Source organism: Cricetulus griseus, chromosome 2 (assembly GCF_003668045.3).
Source record: "Cricetulus griseus strain 17A/GY chromosome 2, alternate assembly CriGri-PICRH-1.0, whole genome shotgun sequence".
NCBI classification, from domain to species: Eukaryota; Metazoa; Chordata; class Mammalia; order Rodentia; family Cricetidae; genus Cricetulus; species Cricetulus griseus.
Window position 1 is genome coordinate 388,077,715 of NC_048595.1, and position 18,271 is coordinate 388,095,985.

Here is an 18,271-nt window from a genome sequence, read left to right on the forward strand (position 1 = left end):
CTGCTTCCAAGCTGTTTAGCTGTAATTCTTTTGATTTTTGTGTGTGCATTTGTATGGTGGATGAATATAATGTGCATGTATATGTGTGCATACTCATGTGTGAGTGTGGGGGGGGGGGTGCCACACCACACGTGTGGAGGTCAAAGGACAATCTCAGGTGTTAGACCTCAGGGTCTCTCATTGTTCACACTGTGTACAGCACACTGGCTGGCCTATGAGATCCCAGAAATCCTCCTGACTCCTCCCCACATCTCACCTGTCTTTCACCTCCCACTTTCTGGGATTGAAGACACACATTATTGCATGTGGCATCACATGAGCTCTGGGAGATCTGATCCTCATGCTTGCATGCCAAGCTCTTCACCCAAGGCCCCACCCTCCCCGCAAGTAATTTCTTAGACAGTTTCGATCAGTGTTTCCATACAACTTGGTTCTGGTCTTTGCAGGTATTGTTTATGGGTTTTATATGTACCTGTGGTCACTCTTCAAGATCAACATCAATGAGATGTTCTCTCATCTAACCATTCCTCAATCACTAGCATGTGCAGGTGTTCCCAGTTACTTTGTAAATATATATTTGACAATATATATTTTGAACCTCTATCATATGTTTATGAAAAATGATCTTTTTTAAAATCAAGTTTTATTTAAATTAAGAACAATCTTATTTTACATACCAATCCCAGGTCCTTTTTATTTTCTTAAATTATAATCCCTGAAATAAACTTTGTGAGGCAAATAATAATCTTCCACAAGATCTCTCTATATTCCAAATACATTGCAAGTATTTACTTAAATATCACACACACACACACACACACACACACACACACACACTCACACACACACTCACACACACCACATATATATCAGTAATTTTAAATGTTTGTTGAATGAACTAAAGAAAAATGAAGGAAGGCCCGGCACTTGGGAGGCAGTGGTAGGTGGATCTCTGTGAGTATAAGTACAAGACCAGCCTGGTCTATAAGAGCTAGTTCTAGGACAGCCTCCAAAGCTACATAGAGAAATCCTGTCTCAAATACCCCCCCACACAAAAAAAATGAAGGAAATATGTCAAGCATGTCTACTTATCATCTAAAATAGTCTCTAAAAGTCTTTTCCCATTTTATTAAAAAAAAAAAAAACTGTCCAGTCATGTTTTTCCAGAGATCAGTGAGACACATACAAGTTTTTACTTTAAATTATCTTCAATGAAAAAGCATGGATTCCCCCCCCCAATGTAGATTTTCTCTTGACATAAATAGTATTTTAAATATACTTTATATACAAATATTTTATTTTGGTAATTAATTTTACTCAAATGTTACTATTCGCAGCCTTGATTTTGTAACCTGTTTAGAGATTTTTTTTTTTTTAAAAAAAATATATATACAATGAAAGACTAGGGAGAGGCTCCCTGGGTAAAGTGCTTGCAGAAGTATTAGGACCTAAGTTTGGATCTCTGATACCCATATAAAAAGCCAGGCATGGCGGCATGCATTTCTAATTCATACGTCAGGAAGTGGAAAAGGAGCCCTGGGGCTTGCTGTCCAGCTAGTTTCGTGATTTGGTAAACGCAACACGACATTCTATTTTATGAAAGCACAGTAAAGATCAATAGAGGCAGACATCAAACATCAAAGACTGGCTTCCAGATGCACAAGCATGCTGCTCCCCAATCCAGGAGTTGTACAGAGTAAATGCGAAAACTGGGGGCTAGAGAGATGGCTCAGAGGTTAAGAGCACTAGCTTCTCTTCCAGAAGACCTGGGCTCGATTTCCCGCACCCACATGTGGGCTCACAGCCATCTGTATATCCAGTTTCAGGAGATCCAACACCTTCCTCCAGCTTCCATGGGCACTAGGTATACATGTGATACACATGCATATATGCAAGCAAAACACACATACACATAAAATTTTTAAAAATCTAAAAAATGTAATAAAGGGTGAAATTGTTCTATGCTTGCCTTTAAAACTTTAAAGACTTGTAAACAAACATGAGATTAGCAAGAAGTCTAGACTTCACTCACACTACCCTTCTTCATGTTCTTAGTAATTTTCTTTACTACTTAATAATTATTTATTTTCCATATTATATTCATATTTTGTCTGAATCAAAACTCTTATAACACTTAGTGTATCACTGGAACTTCAATTTTGTTCCATTAATCCTTTTGATTTTAGTCTATCAGACATCTGTTATTCATTTGGAGTAATTTTCTACGTTGAGTTTCCATCTCCCACTAAACCTTAATACTACTTTGTCAAAAGCCATTTTATTAAGACTTAGGAAGTCTTTTACTGGGACTTAACTATTATGTTCAATACATGTATACACTCTGCACAACACTGTCATCTTACCTATGTTTTGCTTTCACAATTAAGAGCTGGGGCTATCCCATATGAAGAAGTGTGAATCTCAGTACCATCCTACCAGGCTTGATCTACCTAACTTCTCAGCATTTATTTTCATTCATCCTTGATCCAAGGCAAATGCAGACTAACCTCTGTTCAGAGAGAAATGCACAGAGAAAACATCCATACACAGACTGCGCTTTGGAATCTACTGCAGCTGACTTCATACCTCAAGAACAAAGATGAAGTATCTATGACAATCTGTGCTTCAAAGAAAAATAATAATGGAATATTAGCACCCTAATCCCTTTATATTATTTGACTAAAATATGATGAATTTTAATCAGAAATCATCTTCAAAGGACGGACATAAGTAACAAGGGCATAAAATCATAACTATTTCCCTGACATAAGGTGAGGATGAATATATTTATGAAATTCCCCCAAAAGTTTACTATTGACAAGTGAGGCAAAGGCCTCATCCAGTTCTTTTATCTTACGTATTTGCCAGCCCTGCCAGCTCAACTGTCAGGCAGGCTATAGAGTTGTGGGCCCTGTGGGGTGACTTGGGATCCAGACAGTCAAACTGCCTCCCTGAAAAAAAAATTACAGGTTTAATGTTCTGTGCAGGCCTCTGAGGCAGAAGGAGTGGAAGACAGTCTATGGGCCATTGTCTTACTACCATGCAGTAAATGTTGGGATAAGGAAAGCATGACAGTCACCGAGCAGATGCTATGCTATTATTAATTTTAAAGATGCTTATATTCCAAAACTTTTTACACCCATAGACTGATCTGTTTACAACTCATTTTCAGCCTGTATACACAATTTTTTTTGGAACTGTAAGAAGTTGCTAGCTAAAAAAGTAAATGTTAAGTGTTTAGACTTTTCATCCAAGAACTAACCAAGCCTGACCCTACTTACCTCCCAAGAGCAGATGAGATCAGGCCTGTTCAGGGTAATATGGCCATAGATTAGAGTTTAGTTACACATGCTGGTTCCAAATGGTCTATGTTGTACATAACAAATTCCTCATCCGAAGTCATAAACTTACCTCCAAGTATTAAAACTGGGCATTTTACAAAAGCTTCTATTTTAAAACTCCTTTCAAGTTTTGTTTTGCTTTATTAAGATCATCCTTTATCTCCTAAAAAGCAGACATATCTTCTCCACTGAGGGTATTTTACCAATGAACACAGAAAATAATTACAAGACAGGACTGGTCTAATATCTCAGTTCCAGATGGCCCCTTCCTAGTAGCCATGACGACACTTTAGCAAACAGGTTCACGGCTTCGCTGCTTTCTATTAAACAAACCCTCCACACCACTGACAAGAAGTGTTCACACACCTTGAAACTTGTGTCACATTCCACTTTCCCCCAGAAGAGACCTCTCTCTCACACCAACTGTAGTTATAGTTATAAAGATGCATCTGTCAAACTGGATATAAAATTAAACAATATAAACTGAGTATGGAAAGATAGCACTGTCTCACTTTCAAGTTACTCATTCTGTCTTCCAGATTTGTTCAAACTGTATTATAGACGACCAATAGTAATCTATTACTAGTTATAAGGGACATTGAAATTATCAAGTTTGTTATCCGCTGCAAAAAGATGTTAAGAGTATTGACAGAGATATACCCACAACTACAAGCACTAACCATTTATTTTCAGCTGACACTTTATATTTGGGTGTGCCCATGAAGGTCAGAGGACAGCCTCAGGTGTCATTCCTTAGGTGCTATCGACTTTTCCTGAGACAGTGTCTCTTCCTGGCTTACAACTCACCAAGACTAGATGGCCAGAGAGAGCCTTCGGGATCCATGGGTATTCACCTCCTACCACCAGGGTCATAAGTGCCATGTGGGGTCTGATATGTATTTCTGTCTTTTTTTCTAATGTATGTTCTAACTGAACTCAGGTCCTTGCAAGCATTTTATCAAGCAACAATCTCCCCATCCCCATAACCAGACATTTTAAAATACATTAGCTCACTTAATTTCAACAGCTGCCTTTTCTAACTGCCACTATGCCACTCCTTAATAGGACTCTTAGTAACTGATACAGAAGGTGGTAATGGCTGCACAGGTCATAGAGAATGTTTAATAACCACTGACACTGTACTTTGCTAGCCTTGTGAAAAATACTTTACAAATACAAATGCATTTAATTTTCTCAAAAGCCTCTGAAGTGGCTACTATCTGACTCTACAGGTGAGGAAACTGGAGCCTAAGGGAGTAAAGAATTTGACAGGGTCACTCAGTAAGCAGCCAGCCACTGTGCATCCAGGCAGTTTGGATTTCCAGGGGCTTGTTAACTACCACTCTTAACAACAGCTACAGCGATGGAGGAACTATGTGAGTTTCCAGCATTCAGCTACAGAATTATCCTGCTGGGTGTTTCACATGTTTGTTAGTTTTACATATATTCCAAAGATTAATATGTAAAAAGTATGCTCCTAAGAGGATATAAATACTATTAACACCTTATCATCTAAATCCTAAACCCATAGTCTTCTGATTACCAGAGGAATTCAGCTGTGCACAAAAACAAAACAAAAAAAAAAAAAAAAACTATTTCTCTCCAGGAATGAAGGGTCAAAGGTCAGGCCTGTGGTTCCACGCAAAGGCTGTAGGGGTGAAGCTGGTCTGGGAAGGAGTACACATCCTGCACCGTTCTTGCATAACCAACACAGTACTGGGATCTCCTGTTTGCCTTCCTCTGCAACACGTCAGTCCTTTAAGAACATGGTCTGTTTTTATCCTTGCTTTGTTGAACCCAACAAAGGCATCACTCTGGAAATGGTTACAGACAAGATGCTGAGGGAATTCAGAAAAGTAGCAGCAGAGAAAGCAACTATGAGCCTCCAGAGAGAAATGGGAAAAGCACTTTGGGCACTTTAGTTGCCACACCCCAGCAGCATCTGTGTTGTTCAATTCCTGGGGGCCATTTCCATGGGTATTGGGTAGGATGCCCCCAACATAGACCCAGAGTAAATGTACCCCCCATAGTTGAGTGGCAGAGCATCCAGCTTCCCTAATGGCAGGTAGCCCATGTATGAGCCCTGAGCTAGGGAAGCATGCTCCACCCTGGTCTGTTTTCCTAATTGTTACTCCTAAACACAAGTCAGTTCTAAAACCCTCACAGGAGCAGTTAAGAGTGCCCTGGGGTGTGGGGGGGACTTTGAGAGCCCATCCCACCTGAAGGGATGCCCTCTGTCTCTGGACACATGGGGAGGGGCCTAGGCCCAGCACAGGAAGATTTGGTGGACTTGGTGGAGCCCCGGTTGGGGGCCCTACACTGCCTGGGGAGTGGTGGGTGGATGGGGTGGGGGGTAGGTTGGAGGTGGGGGAGAAGGAATGGGGGTGAGGGGAGGGAGAGGGAGAGGGGAATTACATGTGAAACAAGCCTGTTCTCTAACTTGAATAATAATAATAATAATAATAATAATAATAATAATAATAATAATAAAAAGAGAAAAAAAAGAGGGTTTGGGGGTTGCAAGGGCAGGGGTTGTTTTGTTTAAGCTACAGGCTGTCCCTATAGTGTTCAGATTAGCTTCCAACTCCTGGGCTCAAGAAACCCATCTTCCTACCTCAGCCTCCCTCACAGATAGAATTACAGATGCACTACCCTGCCCAGCTAAATGTTGCTATTTTAAAAATGTTCAGAGGGAAAAAATAATCTGTGCAATGAGGCAGTAATGGGGAACTGGGGTATGCACTTGGAAAAGAGTAACTGGCCTGTAACTTACTTACATCTCACACACAAATGAACTAAACAGGTTAAAGACATAATACCTAAAACTCCTGGAAGAAAACATAAGGGAAAAGAACAGGTACAACAGATTGGGCCTGAGTTCTTGGCTACTATAGCAAAACCTTAGGCAATAAAATGAAAATAGGCAAATTGGAGGAACATCAAGCTTAAAATCTGCACAAAGGGGGCTGGAGAGACGGCTCGGGGTTTAAGAGCATGGAGTGCTTTTGCTGAACACCCAGATTCACTTCCCAGTGCCCATGTCAGAGTCTCACAGTAGTGTCTGCTTCCTGGTCCAGTAGATCCGGTGTCCTCTGAACACCGTGAACACTTCCATTCATACATGTACATCCTCACACGAATAAACAAATAAAAATTAAATAAATTTTTAAAAAGATTGCACAGAGAAAACAACCACCAGAGTGAAATGGCAACTTTTGGGAGAAAATATTTTGGGGAGATACAATTAATATATATACACACACACACACATATGTGTGTGTGTGTGTGTGTGTGTGTGTGTGTGTGTATTGATAATCTAACAAAAAATAACCCCATTAAGAAACTAAATGTAGAGGCAGGAATATCAGGAGTTCAAGGTTAGCCTCAACTACATAGCAAGTTTGAGGTCAGCTTGGGTTATGCAAGAACTCATGGGGGAAAAAAGGTGGTATAGGATTTGAATACTTTCAAAAAGAGATCTACATATGACCAACATACATATGAAGTTAAGATTAGGATGCCCACTATCAAAAGAAAGGAAAATACGAGGGACAGGTTACTACACAAAGGACTGGAACAGTGCATTTTCGGAATGTGAGCTGGAGCAGCCTCCATGGAGAAGAGTGTAGAAGTTCATCAGAAAATTGAAAGAGAACTACCATATGACCTGGCAATCCTATTTCTAGATATGTATCCAAAAGAATTCAGGGTAGGAACTCAGCCAGATCCCTGAATTCATGGCGGGGGTGGGGTGTGGGTGGGGTGGGAAGAAGTGTTCATAACAAGGAAATTCAACACAGATAAACCTCAAGAACTTTGTGCTATGCAAACTAAGCCAGTTAGAGAAGGACAAAGGACAAATACCACAGAGCCCATTTATATAAAGTCATCAAAACCATAAAACATAGGGAGGTGGTTAAAGGGGACATAAACTTTCAGTTTTACAGGATGAAAACCTTCTAGCAATGTGTTGTGGGATATGTAAATATCCTCCACACAATAGAACTATACACTTCAGAATGGTCGATGTGGTAAATTTAATGTTTAGCAATCACAATTTTAAATTTTATGTATATGTACTTATAAAACTTATTATCACAATTTAAAAATATCACATTAAAAAAACTGCTTTGATGGGGCTAGAGAGATGGCTCAGTGATTAAGAGCTCGGGCTGCTCTTCCAGAGGACCAACATCCAGTTCCCAGTGCCCACATGGTGGCTCACAACTATCTACAATGACCTCTTCTGACCTCCGAGGGAACCAGGCCTGCATGTCATGCAGAGACATACATAGAGGCAAAAGACCCATGCATGTAAAATTTAAGCTTGTTAATTTTAATTTTTAAAAGATTTGAAAGTAGTAATTAAAGGGAATCTACTTTGAAATAAAAAGTCAATGTTCCCATGGAGATGACAAAGAACAGTGATATTAGACTCAGAGAGGACTGTCACTACACTGTGGTTCAGGGCAGACACACCCCTGTGGGTGGATGTGAAATATTCCCCATAGTTGATGTGTTGAGAACTTGGGTTCCAGTAGGTGGCACTATTTTGGGAGGTGACAGACTCTTAGAAGGCGGAGCCTCACTGGAGGAAGCAGGTCTCTGGGTACTAGCCTTGAGGCTTTTTAATTTTTTAAATTCATTTTACATACCAATTGCAGTTCCCCCATCACACCTTCTTCTCCTGCCCCTCACCTTCCCCTATCACCCCACCCATCCAACCATCAAAAAGAGTAAAACCTCCCATGGGGAGTCAACAAGTCCCCTCCCCCCTGCATCAAGGCTGAGCAAGGCATCCCACCATAAGGAATGAGCTCCAATAAGCCATCTTATGCACCAGGGATAGATCTCAGTCCCACTGCCAGGGGCCCCTCAAACAGACCAAGCTACACAACTGTGGCCCATATGTAGAGGGCCTAGGTCAGTCCCATGCAGGCTCCCTAGGTCTAGAGTCTAGAGTCCCTGAGGTCCCAAGAGCTTGGGTCAGCTGTCTCTATGGGTTTCTCCATCGTGATCTTGATACCCCCACTCCCTTGCTCATATGATCCCTCCTCACTCTCTTCAACTGAACTCCAGGAACTCAGCCCAGTGCTTGGTTGGCTGTATGTCAATGCATCTGATTCCATCAATTACTGAATGAAGGTTCTATGATGACAGTTAGGGTAGTCACCAATATGATTACAAGGAAAGGCCAGTTCAGGCACCCTTTCTACTATTGCTAGAAGTCATAGCTGGGTCATCCTTGTGGATTCTGGGATTTTCCCTAGCACCACATTTCTCCCTAACCCCATAATGGCTCCCTCTATCAAGATATGTCTTTCATTGCTCTCCCCCTCCATCAACTCCCCCAACTTGACCATCCTGTTCCCTTGTGTGGCATAAGAGCCTGGTCTACTTCTTGGTTGCTCTTTGTTTCCCTTACAGCCTGTCCACTTTCTGACTCCTTCTTGGTTCCCCCACCATCCCTTCCTTACCACAATTCACTATATCTTCAAATCATGAGCTTTAATAAACTCATTGCTCCCTTGACTTGCTTTTTGTCAGGTATTTATTTGATCACGACAATGAGAAAAATATCAGAAGCCCACCCTCTTCGGTGCCGCATTGCCTTACCTAGTAGCTCTGTGACTAGAAGTTAATCATTTCACCTTATTTGCCAAAATACTTAGGTGTGCAGCTATTAATTATAGATGATGGAAGGGGAAAGGAAAAGAAAGAAATATGTAGAAAGAAGAGATGGACAAAGGATCTAAGTTGAGTCAAAGAATGAACATTAGAGTTACACATCTGTGCGGAGGTGGCACGGGCTGGCTGCCATGTGTGTCCATTGACAGTGTGTCACAGAAAAGGGAAATACGGAAGTCTTATGAATAGCTTAATGTAACTGGTGTTAACGGCCACCTTACTCACTGTGGAGAGTTTTCTCATGCTACAGACAAATTTCAGGCCATAATCCACCAGGACTCACAAGGTGTAACTCTGTGCCAAAAAGACAGGACAGCGAGGAGGTGAGATGGTTAGCATGCATGCATGTATGCATGCAAGGGAGCACTGGAAATCAAGGGAAGCTCCATCTATACATGTTTTACATCAACTGGGAAAATGAGGCCAATAGAATATATAAGTCCAGCTTTAATAAAAAGAACTGCATGAAAATAACTTTTTAAAAACTTATATAAAAACAACAAATTTTATCATGCTGTCCTCCCCACAAAAATATTTTTACATTAGCTGCTTATTTGAAAATCCACCTGCTCCAGGTTAACTATGCTTAACCTAATGAAAGTCATCTACAATAATCTCCACATTGTGTGGAATTTATTTTGATCGAACAAGGTTTTACATCTGTGTACAGTAAGGAATAGGAATTGAAAGAGGCAGTGATATTTCTGAAGGTATTGCTCAGGACACTATATCAACTCTGAACTGCAACAGGAAGCTGTAAATGGTGTTCTAGCAGAAGTCCTGACAGACTGACAGGGAAACTGAGGCAAAACTAAGAGTAGTTCCACAAATCTGACCCTATGCAGACTGCTGTGCAATGTCAGTTCCCTATGCTATGCAAACTTGTCTGTTCCCTATGCTATGAAAACTTCTGTGATGTCAGTTATCTGACACTACATAAACTGCTATGATAGCAGTTCTCTATGCTATGCAAACTGCCGTGATGTCAGTTCTGATGCTATGTAAACTTCTGTGACATCAGTTCTCAGGAAATGACTGAATAGTAGGAAATCTCAGAACAACAACACCTTGATATTCCCTACAAGAGCACTGCAACACTAGTTATTGGTTGTTGTGAATGCAGCACCAGGGCCAGAACTCTTCTGCATGTGTGTGGTTTACAGTACCATGTTCTTATACTCTGCTGTCTCTAAACACAATAAGCGCGAGAAACACAGGGCCAGAGAAAGCAGAACAAATGAGCAAATTCTCACATTTTTTCACTAGATTTATTTTCAAGTATATGTAAGGAGGGGAAGTATGTATACATACTTGCAGTGCCCAGAAAGGCTGGATTCCCAAGTTGTGTTGAGCTGTGCAACATGACTGGAAGCCAAACTCAGGTCCTCTGCAAGAGCTGTATACATTCTTAACTGCTGAGCCATTGCTCCAGTTCCTCAGATGTTTTATTTTAAAACATTATTGTAAGTATACCCCAGTCTATAAAAATGTCAAAGAATAAAGACACCCACAGAATGGACCTTGTGTGAGGGGCACACCTAAATAAGATTATTCTGCTAATTCCAGGGATCAAATAGGATGTGTGTCCTATTTGAGTTAAATCTTCAATTTTAAAGCTGCAAAAGGCAGGAACAATAATGAAGTCTGGTCTCTGCTGAATGAGGTGAAATGACAAAACCCAAGGTGTTCTCTGGGCACTACAGCACGGGGTGCGTTATTTTGTTATAACTCGCCAAGAAAATAGATTTCTTTAACAACAACAACAACAACAAAGCACAAATCCTCTTCCTTTCTCATGCTTGTCTTCAGGACTCATGGAGCACAGGTCAGTAATGACTCTATGGTCAAGTTTTCTTTTTTAAAAGATCTCCACTGGAGAAACAAATGGGTCTTCAATAGTTTGCTCAGCCAGCACTCACCAACTCTGCAAAGAACTTCTGCCACTAAAAGTCTTCCAAGAGACAAGAAAGCTGGGAAGAAAGAGAGAAGAGCTAAAAGGCAGAACAGAAAGAGGCAAAGGGGATTATGGGGAGCTCCATGGAGCTGCAGCTATTGCTGGAGCCTCCAAGGCTGTAGTGACTAACCCTGCACACACAGCCTTTAAACAGACTTCCCAGCTGACCTCCCAGGCAGGAGATCCTCTCACAGACTCTCCCTCAGCTACACTTCAAAGTCTGACTTCTCTGTACCTTCACACCCATGGTGAGCTCCACTTTAAATGTCTAGTAAAGTCAAACAGAAAATAAGACTTTTAAGATATTGCTCACTGAATCCTGATTTTGTATCCACGACCTTCGAATGTAACTGCTGGAAACTTTCCATACACAACAGCAGGAGACCTGGGCAGAGGTAAGAGCTAAGAGGATTAGATGAGATGGCATAAATGAAGAATTCTCCTGGGCCGGGACCTACAAGGTAGGAAGCCAGAACTTCCTCATTTCCTGCTTGTATCATCTGCTGGACTCCTAATTTCAACCTCTAACTTAAATATTGTTCCTGTAAAATCTGTATTAATTCTGCATCCTTTTAACTTTTCACTTTAGTTGTGTATGAATGTGTTTGAATGGCTCTGTGTGCATGTGAGCACAGTTGTAGCAACCCCAAAGATTCCCTGAAGCTGGGATTATAGATGGTTATGAGCTGCCCGATGTGGATGTTGTTAACTGAACTCACCCTCAGGAAGAGCAGAATTATGTTCTTAACCACTGAGCTGTCTCTCCAGCCCCTCCAGTATCTTTCTATGCTTGCAATCAATGACTTGCTCTCCCCCTTTTCTCTGGCACTTTAGAGAACCCTCTATTGCTTTGCAATTGCCTGTTAATGAGTCTTTCTGCTCCATTAAAAAATAAACACTTCCAGGATGGGGTTTATAGTTAGCTAATTACTCCTTCCCCCAAATTTGACAGAACTGACCATGGAAACTTAATCATTTACTGAAGAGATGAATGGATGATTTCATTGAAGTACAACACTAAAATCTTTACATGACCTTGCAAATCTTTTAACAATGCATTCATTTTATTTTTAAAAGAATTTTAAATTAAATTGCTAGCACACCAGAAATGGAAGGGTTAGTTTGTTTGCTTGTAACATTTCTGATCATCATTCATTCAAGCATTCAACATGTTTCTTCTATGCTCCAGGAATACAAATTTGTAAATTTGAACACAACAAAAATCACTGTCCCAAAGGGCCTTATATTTTTCCCCAGAGTAAATCTGTGGAGAAAGGATTTATTATGGAGAACCTGTCTAGAAATGGCACAACATACATTTTGTTACTCAATATTTACTAAATTATCACAGGGCAAAAATACAAACAACAAAAAAACCCTGATGACCACATATAAAGATCATCTGTTTTTAAAAGATGATGAAATAAGCCCAAATTTAGTGTATTATACACACAAAATTGATTTATTGTCTCCCAAAACAAACCACAGCATCAACAAAACACTCTCATTAGGCACCTGTTTGCTTGCACCTAACAAGTAACCTCGAGTTCTCTTGGAAGGCTAGTCACCTGGGAGTCCCGCTTAACCACTAATTTGAATGTGTGAAGTGGTTTTTCTGAGTTTTATGGATCCTATGTGAATGACTGTGTATGACATCACACCTGTCATCTTTCTGAAAGTGCCACAGTTCCTACTTAGCTGTTCTCACGGTGTCACCTCCCCTTCCTCGAGTTCATCCTCCACATTCCTTCTGCTTTCACTGCCTTGGTTAGATGGTGCTTCATCACCACTGTTCAGATCCTCCTTGCCTGCCAATGGTATTTCCATCAGCAAACCTTTCCTTCTTAGGCAGTGGTTCTCCCCTTTGAGGGGAGTCACATATCACACATTTACATTACAACTTGTAACAGTAGCAAAATTACAGTTATCAAGTAGCAAGGAGATAATTCTATGGTTGGGGGGGGTTACCACAAATGAGGAGCTGTGTATCAAAGGGTCACAGCATTAGGAAGGCTGAGAACCACTGTCCTAAGGGGATGAGAGCCAGATCTACCTGCCTTTAGTCCCATTTGCAAAGCTGACTAGAGTCTGCTAGAGTTTGCCTTCCTCATTATTCTATATCCTACATCTAAAAGGACCTGGAGGAGGCCTCAGGACTCTCAGGCAAGAACTGACACAATGCTTCAGTTTTCATCTGACATACCTGCAAACCATCAGTCTCTATCTGTCTGGGAGTTAATAATGAGACCTTGATAACTAAAATGTTATTTCTATGCCAGGGGAAAAGGTGGGTGAGTGTATAAGGGAGGCTATACATCCCAAGAAGATGATTCTGGGAATGCTGAGAACAGCCTATGGAAGGTTATTTATTGAAGGGTCCCAAAGGCACAGGCCATTTCTACACAGAGATTCAATGCCCACTTGTTTGCCTGTTTGGTGATCAGTTGGGCCTTAGTTTGCCAAATTCACATTTGACAGAGAGCCTTTCCCGGTGTCAATAATTAACAGCAAAAGGAGGATTTGGGATGCAAGAACAGTGAGCCACAGTTTAGGCTCATGGCTCCTACAGGCACAGTTTAATGAATGAATTTGCCTCTCTCTCCCTAGAATGGATCCGGAAGGGTGAAAAGCAGCGACATCAAATAGCCATAAGTGGTTGGCTCAAAGAAGCTCCAGGCATTCATGGAGCCTGCCCATGAGGAAGCAATACTTCAACAGCCCTCTAAGGGAAACCGAATTATGACAGGAAACATTTTAAAAAGTATCATCAGTGTGTCTCGGAAAGCTGCCAGTGAGATTTAAATCACAAATCCCCATTTTCCCTTAAGAGTGCTTTCTAATAACACTGGGGACATCCCAAACAGCTTCCTCTGCCAGAAGCTCATCAGTAGTACCTCACCAGCTCAGCAAGAAGGGTGGGGTGTGGGGGGGGGAGGATCTCTTCATTTCTAGAGTAAATCACAAGCATTTATCTTGCTGGGCATTTATGCACAGGAGTTGCTCTTAAGTGAATTTAGGAAATGAATATGACCTTTAATAGATAATTTGGTTCCCAAATGGAAAAAGGAGAAAAGAGGCAAAACAAGAAAGGTGAATGTTGGCCCAAAGTAAAAGTTCTAACAGGGGCGGGGAGGGGGAAAGGACTTCATCTAGAAAAGAGGAAAGGTTTAAAGTCAACCAAAAAGTACAAAAAAGAAAAATAGTGTTCCATCTATTGGGAGGATGAGCCACTGCCGAAGAGATGAAACTGGAACATAGCAGAGATTTCGGAGTTCAAAACTCCTTGACACTACAAACGATCGCATTTTGCCTGAAGCCGGCAGGGCTGAACATTCTCAAAAAGGGCTGGCAGTGGGGGAACCACTCCGGACATGACACGGAGGTGGAGAGCCTCCTAAACTCAAGGAGCAGCCTCGGGTTAGGCCGGATCAGGGGAAAGCCGAGGTTTCTGGAATTGCTCGAAGCTGTCCAGCGCTCACTGACCCGCGGGCGACCGCAGATTCCACGTGGGAATCCGGGAGAGGGGAGCACATCCTCCACAGCCACCAGAGCGCTCGTGACACCGAGCCCCCGACGAGCCACGAAGTAGGGGAGTGCAGGGGTGGGAGGGGGGGTGTCCATGGGGCTCGCGGGCGCGGCCACTCACCGATGCCGAGCCCCACGACCAGGCGGCCGGCCAGCAGCGTCTCCTTGTTGGCGGCGGCGGCCAGCACGGCGGAGCCCACGGCGCACAGGGCGCTGGCGAGCAGGATGGAGCAGCGCCGGCCGACAGCTCCGTTCAGGGCCCCTCCGGCCAGCGCCGCGACGGCGGCCGCGCCCACCGCGCCCGACACCAGCAGCTCCTGCCACATCGAGCTCAGGCGCATCTGGCGCCGCAGCGGCAGCATGGCCCCCGACACCACGCCGGTGTCGTAGCCGAACAGGAAGCCGCCGAGCGCCGAGAAGGTGGAGGCCGCGTACACGAAGGCTGGGGTCTCGTCGCGCTGGAACTGCCGCCGTGCGGCGCGCTCCAACTCCGAACCCTGCAGGCTGGTGGCCGACTCGGCGGCGGCCAGCAGGCTGCGCTCCCCGCCCGGTGCCCCCGGCTCCTGCTGCCGGCGGCGCCGCTCGCCCATCAGGCTGCTCAGGCTGCGCAGCGTGTACTCCACGTCCTCGCTCGCCTTGCGGGACATGGGTGGGACGGGCGGACGCCGCCGGGGCGGCTGCGGGGAAGTTCCGTGGGGGCACCGCGCACTCGCTCGCGGCCAGCTGCTGAGCCGCTCGCTGCGCCTCCAGCCACCAAAGCCACCCGCCTTGGCAGCCTCCGCTAGGTTGACGCTGCGAAGCAGTCGGGGGCGGGGTCGTGCGTCACTTGGCCGCTTAGAGGGGCGGGGCCGAGGGAAACCACCTCCTTTCGTGGGCGTAGCGAGGAGGAGATCCTCCCATGGGCGGGGCCCGCCTCCCTATGTGGGCGGGACCAAGCGGCAGGCCCCAGGCCGACTTGGTCTAGCTGGAGGCTTGGTGCCTGGGCCCTAGGAAGCCTGTATGGGGGCTGCAGCTGAGCTGCTGTCCTGAGGGCAGAGGCCCACAGCAGACTATACATCAGGTAAAAGTCTCTAAATGTCCTGTTCACCTTCCAGCAATCTGAGGTGGCCGAGGCTGGGACTACCTGACACCGTCCTTTCCTGTTGCATTGGTCTCCTGCAATTAGTTTCAGGACCATGTTCTCTGGTGTCTCTAGTTTCCTTTTCCCCTGCTAGTCCTTCCTCACATTCTGCCCTTCTAAAAAGCATGCTACACCGTGACTCTCTGAGGATAGAGGTAACTTATCTGCCGAGTGAGTCCTGCTTCTTCCTGTGGATCCGCAGAGAGAAGGGCAACTTTAGGTTGCTCTTACACAACCAGCTGATTCCAAGGGGAACAAGGAAACTTGAGAATCTGATTTGTGGTGTGATAGGCAATTGTCACCTTCCTTGCCAGCATGCCAGCCCAAAAGGATACCTTCTCTCCTATAATCCCCGCTGATTTAGAGAAGTTACTTGAAATGTCCCAATTTTCTGAAACAAAGTAATTTCAAATCGTTTGAAGACGATTATTTTAATTGCTAATTGCTAGCTGTTGGTTTGGAAACCCTGCCTCCTCTTGATTTAAATATTCTGTAATTTATTTTATGTTGCTGCACTTCAGGAGATAAAAACTAATAAGTATCTTTCTCATGCAGTCTCGTTTTTCAGGCATAGGACACCAGATTTAATTGAAAAATAAATTTAAGATCCCCGATTTCCATCAACCATTCCCGCTTTCATTTAGTTCCCTTATTTGAACAAGAGTTTCTTAGCATGAGGCCTGTTCGTGAAGTCCGAGCCTGTTTCCTTTAGAGAAAGGGATTTTGTCATCCCAATTACACTATGAAGTTACTAGAAATTTCTAAAGTCCACTGTACTTTGCTTACCAGACACTATAGTTCCATAATTTGCACTTTCCAGCAATTGGGGGGTGGGGGTGGGGGTGGGCACGAGCTCAGAGGAATAGCTTTAAATGTATCGAGTAGCTTTAAAGCAAGGCTTAACCATCTTCCCAGGGAGAGATTAAACACAGCCTTAGACTCTGGAACAATGAAATCCAATACTCACACAGTCTACAGAAGATCCAGGTGAGCATGCCTTTTCCTGAGATGACTGCAGCAAAGCTGCGCCCCCTGGTGGTCAGCCTATTCATGCGCCTTCTGCAAAGAAGAGCTCCCTAGATGAGGTCAGTTAACAGTTTGTTCCTGTTGGTGTGTAATAGCTGGGTTTCAAATCCAGCTGATGTTGTGAACACCATGATGCCTCACTTAGCAGTTCCAAATTCAGCGTTAAGGGTTCCATAACACTGAACTAACTACTCCTTAAAATGATCTAAACCTGGTAACTGATTACATGCCTGAGGTTAGGTTACCTCAAAAGGCAATGTGACATCAGTAACACATCAGAAAGCCAAACAGAGCTCTTCTGGGCTTCTGGGAGGAACCAAGTTCAGTTAGGTACCACGACATTCGACTAAAATAGAGTTCCCTGTAGTCTGCCCCAGCTCAACTTCATGAGGAAATAGAAAGTTCGGAGGCTGAGACAAGGCAAAATCCATGTCCTCCAGAGTTTCACAGTATTTAGAAATCACTAGGTTAGTTTATGTACCATCTTCACTTGCTTGCAAAAGTTCAGCATGTGCTCATTGACTAGATTATGAAAAATCACTTTTAAACTACAGTTGACAATCGAGATAAAGTGTAGGCACCATTATTGATTGACTAAGTGAGTCCTAAATCACAAAGTTTAGGGGCATTTATTGATACATTCCCAAAACACTGGGACCCACCATAGAAGAAGAAAATAAGTTTTTGGATATACTGCTACACATTCTGAACACTCTGCAGAGACATTGGCAATGAACCCAGTGAAAATGTTGTGTAGTTGGACTAAAGATGCAATTAGAGAATTCTTGCCCCCAAATTCAGTTCTCAATTCCACACACACACACACCAAAAAAAAAAACAAAAAAAAAAAACAAAAAAAAAACTACTGATGGGAGCATTGATCTGGAAGAGGGATAAGGATTGGGAAGCCCAATATATTGTGCTTAAATGTTTATTTTTAGTTACACAAACCGTCTATCCTTATTTTAAAAAAATATAACAATAAAGATAACCTCCCCTTAAAAAATTCCTTCCGAAATGGGGTGACTTGAATGAGAATGTGCGCCATTGACTCATATATTTGAATACTCGGTTCTCAGCTGGTGGAACTGTTTGGGAAGGATTGAGTAGTGTGGTTTTGTTGGAGGAGGTATGTCACTGGGAGTGAACTTTGAGGTTTCAAAAGCTGATGCCATTTGAAATTACATTTGACTTCTTTCTTTCTGCCTCTTGACTGTGGGACAGATGCAGGCTTTCAGCTACTGGTCCAACCATGCCTGCCTGCCTGTTGCCATGTGCCCACCATGATGGTCATGAACTAGTAACACTGTGGGACTGTGAGGCTCAAATTGAATGCTTTGTTTTGTAGGTTGCTCTGTCCATGATGTTTTGTTAGAGTAGGAGAAAAGTAACTGAGATGCAAGGCATCTTTCTCAGAGACATTTCCACTATAAAATACACATTTTAAGAATTTTATGTTTATAAATTTGTGTATATACATATATATATGCATGCATATGCACATAGTGAAACAGAACTCAGTGTTTGGTTTTGTTTATTGAGGGTTGCAAGAGAAAAAAAACAAAGTCAAATGGATTGAAATAAAGGATTTACTGAGTTTTACCTCTGAAAGGTGTC

At 43.0% G+C, this 18,271-nt stretch overlaps 1 protein-coding gene across 1 annotated transcript in view; it reads right to left on the reverse strand.

Moving 5' to 3' along the window:
- LOC100750437 (solute carrier family 2 member 13) overlaps positions 1-15,292 on the reverse strand; it is a 261,443-nt gene extending 246,151 nt beyond the window's left edge. The window contains exon 1 of the mRNA XM_027396332.2: positions 14,630-15,292. Within this exon, the coding sequence (XP_027252133.1) occupies positions 14,630-15,155 (526 nt within the window). The 5' untranslated portion in view covers positions 15,156-15,292. The remainder of the gene's footprint in view (positions 1-14,629) is intronic.
- Between the last annotated feature and the right edge of the window lie 2,979 nt (positions 15,293-18,271).